The sequence below is a fragment of the Equus quagga genome, chromosome 5, assembly GCF_021613505.1.
Source record: "Equus quagga isolate Etosha38 chromosome 5, UCLA_HA_Equagga_1.0, whole genome shotgun sequence".
Classification (NCBI taxonomy): Eukaryota; Metazoa; Chordata; class Mammalia; order Perissodactyla; family Equidae; genus Equus; species Equus quagga.
The window spans coordinates 132,578,542-132,597,196 of NC_060271.1; the positions used below are offsets into that span (position 1 = coordinate 132,578,542).

At 37.5% G+C, this 18,655-nt stretch overlaps 1 protein-coding gene across 8 annotated transcripts in view; it reads left to right on the plus strand.

Moving 5' to 3' along the window:
- The window catches only part of KIDINS220 (kinase D interacting substrate 220), a 111,253-nt gene that overhangs the window by 34,278 nt on the left and 58,320 nt on the right, over window positions 1-18,655 (plus strand). For all 8 annotated transcript variants that reach the window (XM_046660113.1, XM_046660116.1, XM_046660118.1 and 5 more), the window contains exons 10-20: window positions 1,556-1,654; window positions 2,956-3,054; window positions 5,885-6,062; window positions 9,858-10,022; window positions 11,040-11,219; window positions 12,398-12,563; window positions 14,386-14,537; window positions 14,722-15,011; window positions 15,737-15,877; window positions 16,588-16,831; window positions 16,998-17,086. In XM_046660113.1, coding sequence (XP_046516069.1) covers window positions 1,556-1,654; window positions 2,956-3,054; window positions 5,885-6,062; window positions 9,858-10,022; window positions 11,040-11,219; window positions 12,398-12,563; window positions 14,386-14,537; window positions 14,722-15,011; window positions 15,737-15,877; window positions 16,588-16,831; window positions 16,998-17,086 — 1,803 coding nt within the window. The remainder of the gene's footprint in view (window positions 1-1,555; window positions 1,655-2,955; window positions 3,055-5,884; window positions 6,063-9,857; window positions 10,023-11,039; window positions 11,220-12,397; window positions 12,564-14,385; window positions 14,538-14,721; window positions 15,012-15,736; window positions 15,878-16,587; window positions 16,832-16,997; window positions 17,087-18,655) is intronic.

The following is an 18,655-nucleotide window of genomic DNA, read 5'->3' on the forward strand; positions in this document are numbered from 1 at the left end:
CAGCACTGCTGTTATCTCTGAGTATAATTGATTGTATGTATTGACTGATCATAATGTCATTCTTCCAGTTTCCTATGGATCCAAATCCATCTTTGAATCAAACTAATAAATACTATGCCAAATGCTATGAGGGGGCTTAACATGGGACCCTTGCCTGTAAGAAGCATTCATTTTAGTTAGGAAGGTTTTAGTTTGTAAGTTCTGTTTATGTTTATTTTTATGTTTTTACATAAACATAAAAAGTGGTGCCACTTTGGTTGTAAGATGGCCTGTTAGTGATTGCCTAAGTGAAAGCTTCAAGTGGTGGGGAAAGAGGGTGTGAAGGAAGGCTTTTGAGGGAAAATAAAATTTGAGTGAAGCATGAAAGATGAGTTGGATTTAGAAAGGTAGAGAAAAAGAAGGCTGGGTATTTCCAGCAAGGATAGTGGAATAATAGGATGAGAAAATTCAAGAAAATGGGAAAGTAGGGGCCAGCCTGGTGGCGTAGTGGTTAAGTTTGCGTGCTCTGCTTCAGCAGCCTGGGGTTCATGGGTTCGGGTCCCAGGGGTGGACCTACACACTTCTCATCAAGCCATCCTGTCTGGCGGTATCCCACATACAAAATAGAGGAAGATTGGCACAGATGTTAGTTCAGCGACAGTCTTCCTCAGGCAAAAAGAGGAAGACTGGCAACAGATGTTAGCTCAGAGCCAATCTTCCTCACCAAGATTTAAAAAAACAAGAAAAACCGAAAAGGAAATGGAAACATGAAAGACTATATTCCTTAGCTGGTGAATAAATTAGGCTGGCAGTGGGGTCGTGGAGAGTGTGGGATGGGAGATGGTGACGGAAATAGAAAGGGAGGTTTGAGCACCAAGCTAAGAAAATTGGGAAGTTAGTGTACATTTTTGAGAAGGGGAACTCCATTGGGGAAACTCTGGTATAGGAAGCTTAATGTAGCAGCAGTAGAAAGTCATTCACTATATTTTGGGTTAAAATCTTTTTTTCACTGGAAGGTGGTTACTGGATCACCTGTTTAGACTTTTACCTAACTCTTTTGTGTCTGTCAATCCTATTTTCCTAGGTTTTAGTCATTTTATTTGTTCTCCAGCTCTACTTTCAAGATATATGTGTATCTATTTTTGATTTTTGAACTAGATAGGATTTTATAGGTTCTGATCAAGACTGGTACATGAGCACGGGTTAGTGGAGATTAAGAAAGTCAGATTGTTTATGTGACTTCTCCAAGGATACAGAGCTCAGGTATTGATGAATTCCAGTCCAGGGCACGGTCCTGAAATCCGCTGGCGTTACAAAGTGCACTTTATCAACTACGTGAGGTTGCTGCTTTCTAAGTCAAGTCATAGTAAATTTTCCTAGGCTTCTTTCATAAAGAATTTCTCAAAAGTAAGTCCAAGATAGAATAAGGATTAATATTATTTCCCACCATGCTGCTTGTTGGTAAGATCTATTAATGCTCTCTGGCAGAAATGTGAATAAGGGTGTTTTATATTTACAAATAGTTTTTAATATTATATCTCTTATGAAGTGATGGTTGATTTTTTTTATTATATAGGACAATAAAACTGCTTTGTATTGGGCTGTTGAGAAAGGAAATGCAACAATGGTGAGAGATATCTTGCAGTGCAACCCTGACACTGAAATATGCACAAAGGTATAAATGACATTTCTATTCTCTTAGCCATACCCAGTGCTGAATAATTAGTACTGCTTGTTTTTTTTCAATCATCTTTGTTTGATATTAGAATTATACTGATTTTACTGGTAATATGCTGCATTAAATTGATGAGCAACTATGTGTCCTTTCAGGAGTTATGTATTCACAGCAAAATACAGTGTGTAACTTGTTACTTTAATTAAACACTTTCAGAAAATACAGTATCAACTATTCATAAACTGTGGAAAGATCGTTTCCCCAGAATTCTTTCATGCTCCTGTTGTTTGGAATGTAGGACACATTTCCTTTTAAAAGACCTTTGTGAGTGGTTATTGGTTCCCCAAAGCAGCCACTTTAGTCTGTTTTTACTCACATCATGTGAAAGATATAAAACTGTATAAGACTTTAGGTGATTGTATTTGGCCTTATGTGTAATAGTTCCATGGGGAAAATATTTTGGAATTCTGGATTGAAGTGGCAGGAATTCCTAATGAATAAAGGAAACTTATGGAATCACCCATAAGACAATCCTATTTCATCTGCTAGAGATCGGGACCAGCATCTTTCTAAACTGATGATGGTAACTTCAGTGCCCCAGGGCAGAAAGTTTCCTGGGATCCCTCCTGGTTTGCAGGTGGCTCCTTGATAATCTTTTGGACCTGTATCAGCCACTTTGACCAGTGGTGGCTTCTCACCAGGTTTTGGTCTTTTCTAATTCAGTGCCGAACTATGGTCTCTTCTTATTTTCCTTAGTTTGATTTTGAAAACAATTATGAACCCTTTTGAGATTCTCCAAAGGCATACTGCTTGTATCAGATTGTTTTCTCTGTTACACCCAGGTCCTTCGGTATGCGTAGAACTGAAGTGATGCTGGTATAGACTTCTGAAAAATCTAGACACTGGCTCGCCTGGGCATTGACTGGCTGGGCTGTGGGTTGGTTGCTGGGGAGAGGGTGAGAATGGGAAGTAGTCTTTGAATGTGCTGCCCCAGGTGTAAGGGTGGAACCTGGGGAATGGCAGCAGCAGTGAGAGGCAGGGAACTGTTACTATAAATGGCTGATGAGCAGCTGGGTACATCTCATACTCAGCTGAGTGATATAACATTGTTTTGATACAGATGATTGGTTGTGAAAGGAAGCACTTTTGTTAGTTTTTACAACTATGTTTTCTTGAGAACATTTTCAGTATAGACTGGTACCAGAGCCAGATGTTTGAATTCTTACATGTGCATTTATGTAACTTTAAACATTTAGGAGTAAAGCTGTTACTCTGGCAAACCTTCTTCTCTGTGCCCACAGGATGGTGAAACTCCACTGATAAAGGCTACCAAGATGAGAAACATTGAAGTGGTAGAGCTGCTGCTGGATAAAGGGGCTAAAGTGTCTGCTGTGGACAAGGTACAGCTGCTGCGCCACGAGAGCACTTTCTGGAAGGCAGTTGGGTAGACTGACCTCTCTATCTGGTGGACTGAAGGGGCTCTGATTTTATTTTGTGGAAGGAGAGATTACTTGTGGGGATATCTGTGTGGGATTTTGATGCTGTGATGTCTTGTTGGCTGTCCCGATGGCATGCTGAGAAGTGTGCTATTAAAGAAGCTGGTTCAGATTTTCCTTCTATTGCTCATACCAGTTATGGGGAGCTGCTGTTGACCACCGTACAAGGAGGATGTCATCAGGTTGCAGATAAACAGAAAGAAAGAATCCAAAAGGGTTGGGGAAGATAGACTCTTAAAGCAGACTGGCATTAGTGTTCACTAATAGGAGGGAAAATGTCCTGCCATATGCCCTCTCCATAATCCTTTTAGAGAAATTTTCATGTTTTACATAATAAATTTAACTATAAATTGCTTAATACTTCATATAGAATTGATTCCTGGTTTTAATTTGTTTTAATTTTAAACAGAGTCCTTTGTCTACTGTAGTTGAGTTCTTCCCAGAAGAGAAGTCAGTTGATTTATGTATGAAGTAAGAAATATAGATTTTTCCCTCTAAATGTATGCCATGATTTGGGCTTTCCTAATTTATAATAGATTGAAGTTTATCTTTCTGTTATTTATGAGGCAATTAAACAAAAAACGCAGAATCAATATGTATTTGCCTTTATTTTATCAAGAAACGTCATTTAAAAAACAACAACAGGAAAATCCCACCTATTATTACCACGTTAATATAGTTTCATATAAAATAAAGGAAACTTTAACATTAAAAATTAGGAAGGACATAAAGACAAAGGAGAGATTTTGAAGTTGATTATATTTAGCTTTATAGAAAACTTCCTGTGTTGCCTGTTTTTCTCATTCTACCATTGACTCGTTTGTGGCCCTGATCCTCTAATTTGCAGTAAGCAACCACTGGACTACATGCTCTGGAAGGTGCCATATGGCCTCATTAATTCTGTAACATGCCCTTTAGAAATAATTGTTTCATACTTATTAATACGTTTCCTGAAGGACTCTGTCTCAGTACCCTTTTGTGTGTTGCTGTGCCCTGAGTCAGCACATACTTGCCGACAAGCATACAAGATAGTTGGAATAGTTGTTCGTTCATTTAACACATACTTACTGAGGACAGATAAAGTGCTGTCCTGCTAGAATTTGAATACAAACTTGTGAAAGTCTTGAACCTGGTTCTTCATAGATGATTTCATAAAAGTACATTTAAGAATAAAGATTAATGGTATTTTTACCTAGCCCATCACTGATCTCTGTTTATCTTCAGCATATTGGCAGGATGTGTTAATGTCTTCCCTGCATTTTCAGGAATTTTGTATTTGGCAGAAATGCCACTGATATATTTCTGCCTTCACAGGCTTAGGGTTAAGAAATGGGGTTCAGGTGGGGAAATACGATGATGAAATCTGATTTAGATGTGTTTAGTTTGAGGTCTGATAAGACATTTGGGAGGTTGTGACCAATAGGCATTGGGAAATGTGGGACTAGAATTTGGGTAAGAAATCAAGGCTGGTGATGGGAATATGCCAGTTAGTTACCGAGGCATGCGAGTTGCATGAGAGTGACCGAGATCATCAATGGGAAGAAAGATGAGAGCTAAGGTCCATACTTTACTTCTCTTATGGCATGTGTCACTTTCTAGTTTGTGTTGTAATTGTGCATATTTATCCAGTCTCTTCCTTTTACATAGTAAGCTATTTAAGGTTAGTGACTGTTTTGTCTTCCACCTTGATGTCATCAAAGTCTTCAGCACAGTGCCTTGCATATGGTGAGCTCAATACATAGTTATTGTGCCATATTTAGGACGTAGGAAGAGAATCTAGAAATGGGAGTAGAGCTGAGGCAGAAGAGGGAAGTCAAAGTCAAGATAAGGTTGTGCCATAGAAGCCATAGGAGAAACATTGCAGGTCATTTTCATTTAGTGTTCTAGAAAGATCAGGATGGATGAGAACTGAGAATTTAATTTAACTTTTAGGTCATTTTCTTCAAGAGAGGTCTTTGTGAAGAACAAGTGAGAATTCTTTGCAGACTGAAGAAGTCTCTCTTTTTTTTTTAACATGCTAGTTTTCGTTAGAGTGGCTTGTGAATATTAATATGATTAGAGATTCTAATAAGGGAACAAGGTAGGTTGATATTAGGGAGAAGTCAATGGTGAGGAGAGCAGAAGAGGTTGTAGTAGCCAGAGAAGGATAGATACAATATAAAGGCCTCCGAGGGAAAGAATGAAGATAGAACAAAGTTTAAGGGCTCAGCATGAGGGTGGCTGGTAAACAAAGGGCTTTGGAGCAGACAGGATCACTCGTGTTAGATGGGATATCAGCATGGATTGTGAAGCTTACCAGACAAATGGAGAAGAAAGTTGTGAAATGAAATATAAATTAGTTGCGGAAGGTGGTTGACATCCGTGGACAGCAAACATTTGGATGGTGGGTGGTTATTATTATCCACCATGATGGGAGTGGATCCGTGGCCTGGGGGGAGGCACAGGGAAAAAGCTTGTTGCTTCTCCTCTTTCAGTGAGTTGAGGGGAGGGAGAAGAATGACCTTCATTCTGGAGGGCTGTGGCAGAAATAATACCTGAGAAAAGGTAGGTAAGGAACTGGAGAAAGAAATTGCAGGGAAGATAAAGATAAAAATTCATGTTATTTATGTACTTCATATGAAAAATATGAAAAGTTGAGAGTTTCTGTTATTTTACAGGAACATGATAATTGTTACTCTGTATATACTATATGTAAAAAATATGAAAGTTCAAGTTCCCCGCCACTGTTTTCCAGAAAGGAGACACTCCTTTGCATATTGCTATTCGTGGGAGGAGTCGGAGACTGGCAGAACTGCTTTTAAGAAATCCCAAGGATGGTCGATTACTCTACAGGCCTAACAAAGCAGGCGAGACTCCGTACAACATTGACTGCAGCCATCAGAAGAGTATTTTAACTCAGATCTTTGGAGCCAGTAAGTATTGGGTTTTCTTCCTGACTGAGCTTTTAAAAAATGAACATTCTATGAAAAAATTGAGGCCAACAACAATTTTGCATTTGTTACTTAACTGGAAATTGTAAAATTTGAGAAACTTATTAATTTACAGTGGGAAAATACTCCTTCCTATCTAAAGTTCTTTTGCCTTGTATTATAGCATTCTAAATTAAGTACATTGAGTCATCAGTCAGCTTTTAAGAACTCTAAAAATCTAGCCTACTTTTCTAAAAATCTTTTCCCCCATTGTTCTCCCAGGTGTACTTTGTGCTTTTTATCAAAACATGCTCTGTTTTCTCTGTGGCTCAAGCACTTAGAGTTCCCCGCCTTTGCTTGTGTTGTGCGCTTCCATCCCCGGTAATGTTGTTGAATTTGTTAGTCCCTCTCCAAGACTCCTGTCAGTTGTGCCCTTCTTGGTGGTGTTCTCACGGATCTGCCTTACCAGATAAATTTTTTGCCTCATTTGAATACTTAAACTCTTGTGTTTATGTTTCTTTTTCTAAATACTTATTGTATATGGCCTTTTATTCTGTTTCTTTTAGGATTTTCTTTCTTTCAGATTCCGGGTTCTTCAGGGCTGGAACTGTTTCTTCTTATCTTTGTGTCTTCTGTAACATCTAGCATAATGCATTGAATATTGTCCTAAAATAATTTTTGATTGAACAGAATGCACGTGAGAATGTAATCATGCGTATGTAGTGTTTTGAAATATGGGGCAGTTTTCTACTAGAATTAAAAAGGAGATATGTTGGTCCCAGAAACCAACAGGAGTTTAGCTGTTTCTTTACGCCTTTTTTTTAAGTATGATTCTATTGTATTATGAATTCTTGTATTTTAAATATTTTTTCTAATTATAATAATAATGGACACATTAAATTTCAAGAATGAAGATACAAATATTGCAGAAAGTGCAAATTTCCCATTGTCCCCTGTCTCCTGATTCTTGATTGTTTGAATGACGCTCCTGGATTTTCTTTACATTTCTAAAAATATTTTGTACTACGTATATAGCTTTAAAAAAATAAAAATTGGATCATACTATATTATAAAAGTTTTTAATAATGAACTGTATCATATTTTGTTATATAATCTTTTATTGAAGGTTCTAATAGTACATTCGGTTCTCTATTGATGAATATTTGGTGTGTTTTGTTAAAAGCCAGTGCTGCAGTGAAGATCTTTGTACATATAGTCATGTGCCCCTTAGCGATGTTTCAGTCAGTGATGGAGGTCGTAACGTACAGCTAGGCGTGTGGAGCAGGCTATGTGATCTAGGTTTGCGTGAGCACATTTTATGATGTTTGCACAACAATGAAATCACCTGAGGAATTTCTCAGAACATAGCCCCATCACTAGGCAATGCATGACTCTATACCCATTAACCCTTATTTTTAAGATTATTTCTTTGGAATAAATTCCCAGAAGTAGGACTGGCAAGTCAGTGGGTGCTCACAGTTTTGATAGACTTTCCATAACAGTTGTAACGACTTTTTCTCCCTCAGACTGGATACAATAGTGCAGTTCCCCACAACCTTGCTAACACCAATATTTCCGGCTTCTTTAACCTTTGCTAATCAGATCAATAAGGAAAAAAACCTCTCATTTTAATGTGCGCTGTAAAATTATTAGTGAGATTGAGATCTTTTAATATGTTCATAGGCTATTTGTATTTTTGCCATTTTCCTCTTTGTATCCTTTGCCCACTTTTTTCTTGAGTTTTTAATATTTAAAAAAAATTGATTTTAAGTATCTTTATATGTTATGGATATTGATCCTGGATGCATCCTATATGTTGCATCCCTCTCCCCAGCTTATTCTGTGTTTATGGTGATGAGTTTTTATATTCCCCATCCAAAAGTTATACGTTTTTATTTTTATTTTTTTTAAAAATTGGCAGCTGAGCTAACGTCTGTTGCTAATCTTCTTTTTTTCGTTTTTTTTTCTTCTTCTCCCCAAAGCACCCCAGTTCATAGTTGTATATTCTTGTTGTGGGTGCCTCTGGTTGTGCTATGTGGGACACTGCCTCATCCTAGCCTGATGAGCAGTGCCATGTCCACGCCTGGGATCCAAACCAGTGAAACCCTGGGCCGCCGAAGCAGAGTGCGAGAACTTAACCATTCGGCCACGGGGCCGACCCCTACATTTTTATAGTTTATTTGTCAATCTTATCCTGCAGTTCTGCCCTTAGTATTATATTGAGAAAGAGAGACTTTTTCCATGTGAACATTTTTTTTTTTTAAGATTTTATTTTTTTCCTTTTTCTCCCCAAAGCCCCCCGGTACATAGTTGTATATTCTTCGTTGTGGGTCCTTCTAGTTGTGGCATGTGGGACTCCGCCTTAGCATGGTTCGATGAGCAGTGCCGTGTCCGCACCCAGGATCTGAACCAACGAAACACTGGGCTGCCTGCAGCGGAGCGCGCAAACTTAACCACTCTGCCACGGGGCCAGCCCCTCCATGCAAAGATTTTAAAAGTTTTTTCTCTTATGTTTTCTTCTAGTATTTTTATGGTTTTAGTTTTTACATTTAATTTTTTAATATTTCAGAAACTTATTTTTGTTAAAGTGTGAGATATATAGAGTTTTAATTTTATCTTTCAACAAATGGATGGCTTGGGCCAGCCCCAGTTGCCTAGTGGTTAAGTTTGGTGTGCTCAGCTTCAGCAGCCTGGGTTCAGTTCCTGGGCACCAACCTACATGGCCATCTGTGGCTGTGGCTCATGTACAACAACAGGAAGATTGGCAACAAATGTTACTTCAGGGCAAATCTTCCTCAGCAAAAAAAAAAGATGGCTAACCTCTCCCAACACCACTTACTAATGCGTCTTTTCCCCACTGATTTGAAATGCCACATATGCTAATATCCTGTGCTAGTCCTATGATGTTCTGATTATTGTAGCTTTATGGTGTATTTTGATTCCTCTCCATAGATAACTGTTCTTTGGTAGTCTTTAAAGCTTTTTCTTAGCTATGCTTACATATTCTTCTTGCTTTTCAGTTTTTCAAAAAATTCTCATAGATTTTGATTAGAAGTTTTTGTTCATTTGTTTTTTGTTTTTTTTGTTGTTGTTTTTCTTGTTTTTTTTTGAGGAAGGTTAGCCCTGAGCTAACATCTGCCGCCAATCCTCCTCTTTTTGCTGAGGAGCCATGTCTGCACCCGGGATCCGACCCAGTGAACCCTGGGCCGCTGAAGCGGAACGTGCGAACATAACTGCTGTGCCACCGGGCTGGCCCCTGATTAGAATGTACTTAAAGTGATAGAGTAATTTGAGGAGAATTGCTGTCTTTGAGTCATTGAACCTTTCTGCCTGGAATCAAGTGTCTCTTTTTCTCCAGTTATCCATTATGTTCTTCAGTAGCATTTTAAACATTTTACAGCTTTCTTTATATAAGTATTACACATATTTATTCTTATGTTCTAGTTTCTGTTTTAATCATATTTGCTTGATTGCAAAAATACATTGTTCCACAAATTAACATCTCTGAAATTGAAATATGGTTTGTAATTCGTGGTTAAGAAAGCACTATGTTACAATTTGCCAGCGTTTTTTCTTTCTTAATTGTACGTAATGATGCATCTTACAATCAGTGGATATCTTAAGTTCTATGAAATATGGTATTAATTTAAGAATCTCTGAATCTATTTTACACAGCTCTAGCCATTTAAAATGTTTTTTTCTCTTATTAAATAAACAATTGATAAATGAGAATTGGTGTTCTTTTCTAATAGTAATATATCTTTTTAATGTAAGGATACGGTGTGTTTATAATTACAGGACACTTGTCTCCTACTGAAACAGACGGTGACATGCTCGGTTATGATTTATATAGCAGTGCCCTGGCAGATATTCTCAGTGAACCCACCATGCAGCCACCCATTTGTGTGGGGCTATATGCACAGTGGGGAAGTGGGAAATCCTTCTTACTAAAGAAACTAGAAGGTAAAGGGCATGTTTGTGTAAAGTCTATGTACGTAACAAGGTTTTCTCTGGTGTTTTCTTATGAAGTAAAGAAAAACAGAGTTTTGTGTATGGTGATGTGTGTTACACAGTTTACTAAATGGAATGTATTAGGGTTTTACTCTCCCCTAGTTGATCCTCTACTTGGCCATTTGAGTTTTCTTTCTAAAACAAAGATCCAGTTGTGTTATAACACTTAAAACTCCTTGGTAGCAGATTTTCTGCATATGCTATTTATAATCCTTGTATCCAGGGCCCTTCTCAAACTTGTCAGCGTGCATGGCCGCACCTGCCACAACTACCTCTTGTATATGCTCCGTGCTGCAGTCACAGAAGGCTGTTGCTCTTGCAAGAACAGACCAGACACTTTTCCTGAGTTGCTCCCTCTATTAGGAGCTTTCTAGACAGCTTCTCCCCCACCTTTTGCTTGGCAAAATCTTACTCATTCTTCAAGGACAGGTTTCAGTAGTGCCTGTAAAATTTTTACTAAGTTTTGTAGAAAGAATGACTTGTTTACGGCTTATTTAGGCTCAGCGCATACCTTTCAGAGCAGTGATTCTCAAATGTGCTTGGAGGGAGAAGAGATGAGGAGGGGTATCAGGAACGGTGGGGATACATAGTTTGAAGACACGTAGCAAAGTAATGATTTTCAGTTTTATATATGGAAACAATAGCTTGTTGCTTGTGTAATACCACAAAAGGGAAATATCAACAAAATCATGACGGATAGGCATATGTGGAAAAGAATTTTGTGCATCCTCAATATGAAGCAGGAGAGTGGGTGAGACAAGGGTAGGTGTGCCACTAGGAATGATGTTTTTATGTTTATCAGAAAAGAACATTGGTTCAAGTGGTTAAGTAGCAACATTTTACCTAGGGATTTGGTAAGTGCCCAATAAAATAAGTATTTATGTTGAAAATGGGAAAATTTCAAATTGAGCTAGAAGTTGTATTTCTGAACAAAACAGGATAAGATTTTCCTGTTAATTTCTCTTTCAGATGAAATGAAGACTTTTGCAGGACAGCAGATTGAACCTCTTTTTCAGTTTTCCTGGCTTATAGTGTTTCTGACCCTGCTGCTTTGTGGAGGGCTTGGTCTGTTGTTTGCTTTTACAGTCGACCTAACTCTTGGAATAGCCGTGTCACTGAGCTTCTTGGCTCTCCTATATATATTTTTTAGTAAGTCTTTGAATTTTATCTTTTTCAAAAGTAGAGAAAATGTCTCATTGTTTTACTTAAAAAATATGTATCTCTTAAAATCTGTGATTTTCATAATTAGGTGAGAAAAATTGATCTTTTTGCTATAATATTAGTTGGCCTAGAGGAATATTGTGGAGTAGCTCTAAAACTTTGTCATTGTTGTTAGTGCCATCCAGTCAATTCTGACTCCTAACGACCTTGTGGACAGCAGAGTGGAAGCCTGCTCAGTCTTTTTGCACCATCCATCCTCTCACCTTCTGATGCTACATCAGACAATGCTCTACAGCTATTCGTAGAGTTTTCATGGCCAATCTTTTGGAAGTGGGTGTCCAGGTCCTTCTCCCTAGTCTGTCTTAGTCTGGAAGCTCTGCTAAAAAGTGTCCACCATGGGTGACCCTACAGGTATTTGAAATCCTGGTGGCATAGATTTCAGCATCACAGTGACATGCAGCTACCATAGTATGACAGCTGACACATGGGTGGTGCTGTTCCCTGACTGGGACATGAACTCAATGAGAGTGCTGAATCTTAACCACTAGACCACCAGGACTGGCTAAAAAACTAGTGTACTACTTGTTAATATTGAAGCAGAACTCTAATTTATTATACTTACCCTTTTATATGTTAATTAATGATTTATATTTAAATCTTTTTTGAAAATAAGTCTTCATAGCCCTCACTGGCATGCTCTTGAGTATTTTGATTGTGACTAATTTTTATTTTATCTAAAAGCCAAATAAAAAAAATATATATGTATATATAATTCTGGTTCTTGGGGTGTATTGAGTTGCGAAAAAGGAAATAGAGTTACTTTTGGAGGAATTGGTAACTTCAACAGTTGCAAATAGTGATAAACCCAAAGTCATTTACAGTTGAATCTGAACTAGGTAATATGTTTCTGTTTAAGGCATTATCTTTCTAATTGTGTTTCTTATATCATTTTTTACTCAGTTTATTTTCCATTTTTCACATGCTTTCTGTATATTGGGGAAAGTTAATTGATTAAAGAAATCTTAGAAGAGAAGTTAGGAATTACATGGGACCATGAAAAGTTATGTAAGCCTACTGTCATTATTTGATATTTGACTATTTGGACAAAAGGGGCTGCCTCAGTGATGGTCACTTTGGATAATTCTTTTTTAAACTGTGACTTTCAGTTGTCATTTACTTTGGTGGACGAAGGGAAGGAGAGAGTTGGAATTGGGCCTGGGTCCTCAGTACTAGATTGGCAAGACATATTGGATATTTGGAACTCCTCCTCAAATTGATGTTCGTGAATCCACCTGAATTGCCAGAGCAAACCACTAAAGCTTTACCTGTGAGGTGAGTTGGTCCCTTTGACAGAAGTAATTTTTAATAAGATGAAGCAAAATAAAGTTTATAATGCGTTGTTTCTCACTGTACATTCCAAAAAACATTGATCCCTTGAACTTTTTTAATTTTTAATGTTTAATTTGTTTTATTGAAGTAACACTGGTTCATAACGTTATATAAATTTCAGGTGTACATCACTGTATTTTGATTTCTGTGTAGACTACATCATGTTTACCACCCAAAGACTAATTACTATCTGTCACCATACACGTGTGCCTAGTTACCCCTTTCGCCCTCCTCCCTCCCCTTTCCTTGAACTTTTTATATAAGAAATAAAACAAACATGCCCTGGTCAAATATACTTGGGAAACACTTTGTATTAATCTCCCTCTTGTGCATTAAAGGATCAGAGACACTTTTCTATGAAGAAATCTGTTTCGCTTTGATTCACCAAATTTCATTTGAGCATAAACCTTTTTTCCCTTATGACACCTCTTATCATCCTTTGGAAACACTTTGGCAAGAACGCTGGATCCAGGATAGAGTCCCAGCACTTTTTTACATTACATTACATTGGTGTGTAACCTGGGCAACTCAGCTTGCACTCCAAGCTGCTCTTTCCTCATTTGTGGAAATATGTTTACTCGTCTGTCTAAAATTATTACTGATATCAAATGGGAAATGTATGAGCAAACAGTTCAGAAAAGAAGAAAAGCATGTACGTCAAGGAGTAAAGGAAAGATAGAGGGCTCCAGAGGAAAGTAAAATGAAAAAACCCCAAAGATTAGAGAAGTGAAAGCAGAAGGAATTCAGTAGAAATTAGGAAAATATTTAAGTATGTGCTAAAAGATTAAGAACTTAAAAATTATTATAAGATAAAATATGTGTAATTTAAGATGAAAGTAAATAGGGCAAACCAGATAAAACATGAAAACTGTAAGAGAAAAAGGTAAAAGCTTGCAAGTAATTAGCATATAGGATTAAGTATTAAGAAAAGAATTTAAAAATGAAAAAGTTAAAAAGAAAACATAGAATAGAATTGGAATATTTTTACAGAAAATAAAAATATTTTAAATTAATGAGATGATATTGTTTAAAAAGTTTGAGCAATTAAAATAGCATAAATCAAGACCACACAATATATGACAGTATGATCCTAGATTGTATTTTGAAAGCAATGCCAACCCACTGGATTAAGATGAGAGTTTAATTTAGGGATGAAAGGGGAAAAAGGGAACTATTGCAGAAATAATATCCATTCAGAGAATCAAAATAAAAATAATTATTTCAAAGAACAACTGTGAAATGATTGCTTTACAACTTATTTCTAAATCCCTGTACGTGTTTAAGTTATAAATAAAAGATTCTAAAACTTGAGTTTTGACGTGGCATTAAATTCTTAACGACCATAGTATTTTCTCAAGGTTCTAATCTCTTCAGTTGGTGCTTAGAAAACTTTCTTTGTGCAGCTCTTTTCGGCTACATCCTGATGTGGGGTGCCACCTTTTAATTGCTGTATCATGAGATCTCTGTCCAGATGTCTGATTCCTCGTCTAAGCTCTGTCATAACTTTTTCCCCTTCTGCCTTTAGTCAGAATTACTTCATATAACTCTGCTGCATTTAACTTCTGTTTTTGTCTTTTTCTAAGAAAGGTATGTAAGATGTTAGAAATGGAAGATACCTAATTACAAGTTCTTTTTCCTCAGAATTTTAAAAACAATATTTTGAAAGAAGTGTAAAATGTAGGGTAAATGGTACAGAGATGAGATATGTTGAAATTATTTGTTTTTTTAGGTATCTGAGTAATGTTTTATTTTCTCTTTCCCTAAGGTTTTTGTTTACAGATTACAACAGGCTGTCCAGTGTAGGTGGAGAAACGTCAATGGCTGAAATGATCGCGACCCTCTCAGATGCTTGTGAAAGAGAGTTTGGCTTTTTGGCAACCAGGCTTTTTCGAGTATTCAAGACTGAAGATACACAGGGTGGGACTCCCCTCCTTCTTCTTTGTGTGTGTGTAGGGGTTGAGGATGGGATGAGTGTTCAGTGCATACCCACAAAAACATGAATTGAACATCAGATTCATCATGCTGTCACTGTAATGATTAGGATTTTCTTTCCAGATACTTGATATGTAAATAATTTTCAAAACCATTTGTTGTATTACAGGTAAAAAGAAATGGAAGAAAACGTGTTGTCTTCCATCTTTTGTCATCTTCCTTTTTATCTTTGGCTGCATTATTGCTGGAATCACTCTTCTGGCTATATTCAGAGTTGACCCAAAACATCTGACAGTGAATGCTGTCCTCATATCAATTGCGTCTGTAGTGGGATTGGCCTTTTTGCTGAACTGTCGTACGTGGTGGCAGGTGCTGGACTCTCTCCTCAATTCTCAAAGGAAACGCCTCCATAATGCTGCCTCCAAACTGCACAAATTGAAAAGTGAAGGATTCATGAAAGTAAGCACTCATCATAATTAGGAAATAATTGTAATGTGAATATGCTACCATGATCGTTGAGCTTTAGGAGTGTACTCTCTAAGTGTTACAGTGTCGCATTTGTTTTAGTTATATTCAGGTTTTTCCTGTGGAAATGTGTATTTGAAGAAGCAAAAGTTAAAACAGTAACGTTTTTATAAAATAGACTTTTATAAGATACTCAAGGGAGTGAGCAGATTACTCCACACGTGGTAATTCTTACCTAATAATATTAGTTCCCCCAAAGCCTGATAGAATAAGCAAATTGAACCACCAAAATGTATAAAGTACAATCATAGTTTTACAACCAAAAGGGACCTTATTCAATATCTGTAGCCCCTTCCTTGGATCAAGGTCATGCGTCATCAGGAGCCAGCTGTGTTGTGGTGTTTAGATCATTTGAATTTGCATTCAGTTCAAGTCTTTTGACATTCAGAGCATGTGATCTTGGCAAATAAGTCACTTAACCCAGTTTGTCCTTTTAAAATGGCTATGACAGTATCCACCTCTTTTTAAGACTGAATGCTCTGATTTACGTGAAGTCACTTTGTAAATTGTGAAGTGCTCACTACAGTTTTAAGTGGAACCACAACTTGCTGTGAGGTCTTTGGATTTCTTTTCTTTCTGTTAGAAGGCTTTCAGGCTTTTTAAGAAATATGCTTAACTTTCTCATATCTTCAGTGCTGTCTATCCTTTCTTTTGCACAGGTTCTTAAGTGTGAAGTGGAATTGATGGCCAGGATGGCAAAAACTATTGACAGCTTCACTCAGAATCAAACAAGACTGGTGGTTATCATCGATGGGTTAGATGCCTGTGAGCAGGACAAAGTTCTCCAGATGCTGGACACTGTATGTCTTAACCATCTTGAAACTTGTAATTGTCACATATGGGGCAGCTAAGAGGAATGACTTCATGAATATCTCAAATGGAATATTAATAGTACTTTTTCTTTTGTAAAAATAAACATTTTTTTAATGCAGAAACATAGCATAGCATGTTTCATCACAAATAGATTTAAACAATTTTAGCTTAATGGCAGTATGAGGAAAAAATGAATAGAGTAGCTCTGAAGTCCGTAGTGTGACTCCAGCTTTTCTTTGCAGTTAGTTATGGTTAGAGTCAGAGAGAAAAGTAGGGAACTCACAGGATTTGTGGAGTTTTTGTTGAAGTAGGGCACCTCAGTGACCCTCTGTAAGGTATGTTATAGCAGCAGTGTGTAACTGTAGGCAGAGACCAGCGTGCCTGGGACTTGATGTGTATTCACAGATATTTCCCATGGATGTTGATCTTACCTCTTATGTCGATCGTAAGTGTCTCAAACTAAGACAGGATTAATTGTTTTCTTTTGAGGTTTTATCACTCTCAGATGGTGAAAAATTGTCAGTGAAAAACCAGATTGAGACTTCAATCAAATTTGTTTTCATATAGAATAATATTTCAATGAAAAAGAAATAGTATTTAAAAAATATAATCACCAAAGGGTAACAGATTTTGAAGAGATTTTTTAATCTTTGGATAATGTAAAATTTATATTGTAAGTATACCTTTCCTCCCACAGGTCCGAGTTCTGTTTTCAAAAGGCCCATTCATTGCCATTTTTGCAAGTGATCCACATATTATTATAAAGGCAATTAACCAAAACCTCAATAGTGTGCTTCGTGACTCAAATATAAATGGACACGACTATATGCGCAATATAGTTCATTTGCCTGTTTTCCTTAATAGTCGTGGACTAAGCAATGCGAGAAAGTTTCTTGTAACTTCAACGACAAATGGGGACATTCCGTGCTCAGATACTGCAGGTAAAGATCAAGTTCCTCAGGTACCTTGGGTTTGAAGTAGTTCTATAATTTTTTATGGTGACTTACCTTTTGCCTTGAAAAATATTGTTGGTATTTCACTTCTTTTTAAATATCGTATACAACAGAATTTTAGTACAAATAGCGCTCTCTTGATAAATTCTTTAAGGGATACAGGAAGATGCTGACAGAAGAGTTTCACAAAACAGTCTTGGAGAGATGACAAAACTCGGTAGCAAGACAGCTCTCAATAGACGGGTAAGATGCCATTTGTTTTGAGCCCTATGTTTTTACTGCTATTATTCAAATAAACCTAAGGTGATACCACTTAAATAATTTTTCATAAATAGTGTGTTAAGCTCATCAAATAGCTTTTATCATTGAATTTCCTTTCAGCTTCAGTTGGTTTTTCAGGGAAGGTCTGAACCTAGGCTGTAATAACTATAAATTGTATAGGAGTCCTTGTCCTCTCCCCACCTGTTCTCAGTCCAGGTGCCGCTCCAGACCCCAGACCGACTGAGTCAAAATCTCTGAGAGTGAGATTTTAAAGCTCCCCAAATGATTTCATCCAGGGCTGAGAGCCACTGTATTCATTCCACTTCAGTTTGTATTTATTCCAGGTACCCATTGCCACCATGGCTGTAAGGGAGAAAGAGGCTTATAGTGTGAGCAGAAACTCCTTACTTTATCTTCCTCTTGGCCTTCCTCCTTCCCTAACGTCTGTGAGGTGTGACTCTTTCTTCTATACCCACACGGCAATTTTGTGCCCTTCCCAGCCACCTTGGGCTTCTCCTTGAATCCTCTAGTTGTCCCTGTCCTACCCCATTTGTAGAACCCTCTTTTGTATAGAACAAGGGAGGAGTACAAGACAGGACGATGTCCACTTGCAGGTAAGTTATGGTGATAATACCGCTTAAAGATGGTTAGGTAGCTAGCATTGGCACTGTTTTGTTTTTTTTTTTCTAGTTTGCTACCATTGAATTTGGACATTTTATGTTTTAAAAAATGTGTCTTCAGTGATGTTTGGTTTTATGACTCCACCCTATACCGATCTTCCTTGACTTACACTGGGGTTACATCCTGATAAATCTGCCATGAATTGAAAATATAAGTCAAAAATGCATTTAATATACCTAACCTACCGAACATCATGGTTTACCCTTGCCTACCTTGAACAGTTACATTAGCCTACAGTTGGGCAAAATCATCTAACACAAAGCCTGTTTTATAATAAAGTGTTGAATATCTCGTGTAATTTAATGAATACTGTACTAAAAGTGACAAACAGCTTGGCTGTGTGGGTGCAGAATGGTTGTAAGTGTATTGATTGTTTACACTCATGATCGTGTGGCTGACTGGGAGCTGCAGGGCCTGCCGCTGCCCAGCATCATGAGAGAGTGTCGTACTGCATTTTGATAGCCTGGGAAAAGATGGAAATTCAAAATTTAAAGTAAGGTTTCTACTGAATGCGTATGGCTTTTGCACCATCATAAAGTCGATAAATTAAGTTGAACCATTGTAATCGGAGACCGTCTGTGCATGTATGGATGCAAAATTACTATTATGCATGACAACTGTTAGCACTAAAGTAAGAGGAGGGTATGATTTACCATTTTGAATTTCTCTCCTGGGAGTCTGGCCTCTTGGGCTCCCTGTGGTTGCCTCCACCATTCCCTTGTTTCGTGACATTAGATGAGTACACATCTTTGTTGTGCCTGTTCCTCTCTGATTAGATGGATTCCCTACCCCACCCCAACCAGGAGAGCACCTTTAATTCTTATGCGGATGTGAGGCTGTTAGAGCAGCTCTGCCCTTTAGGTAGTTGTC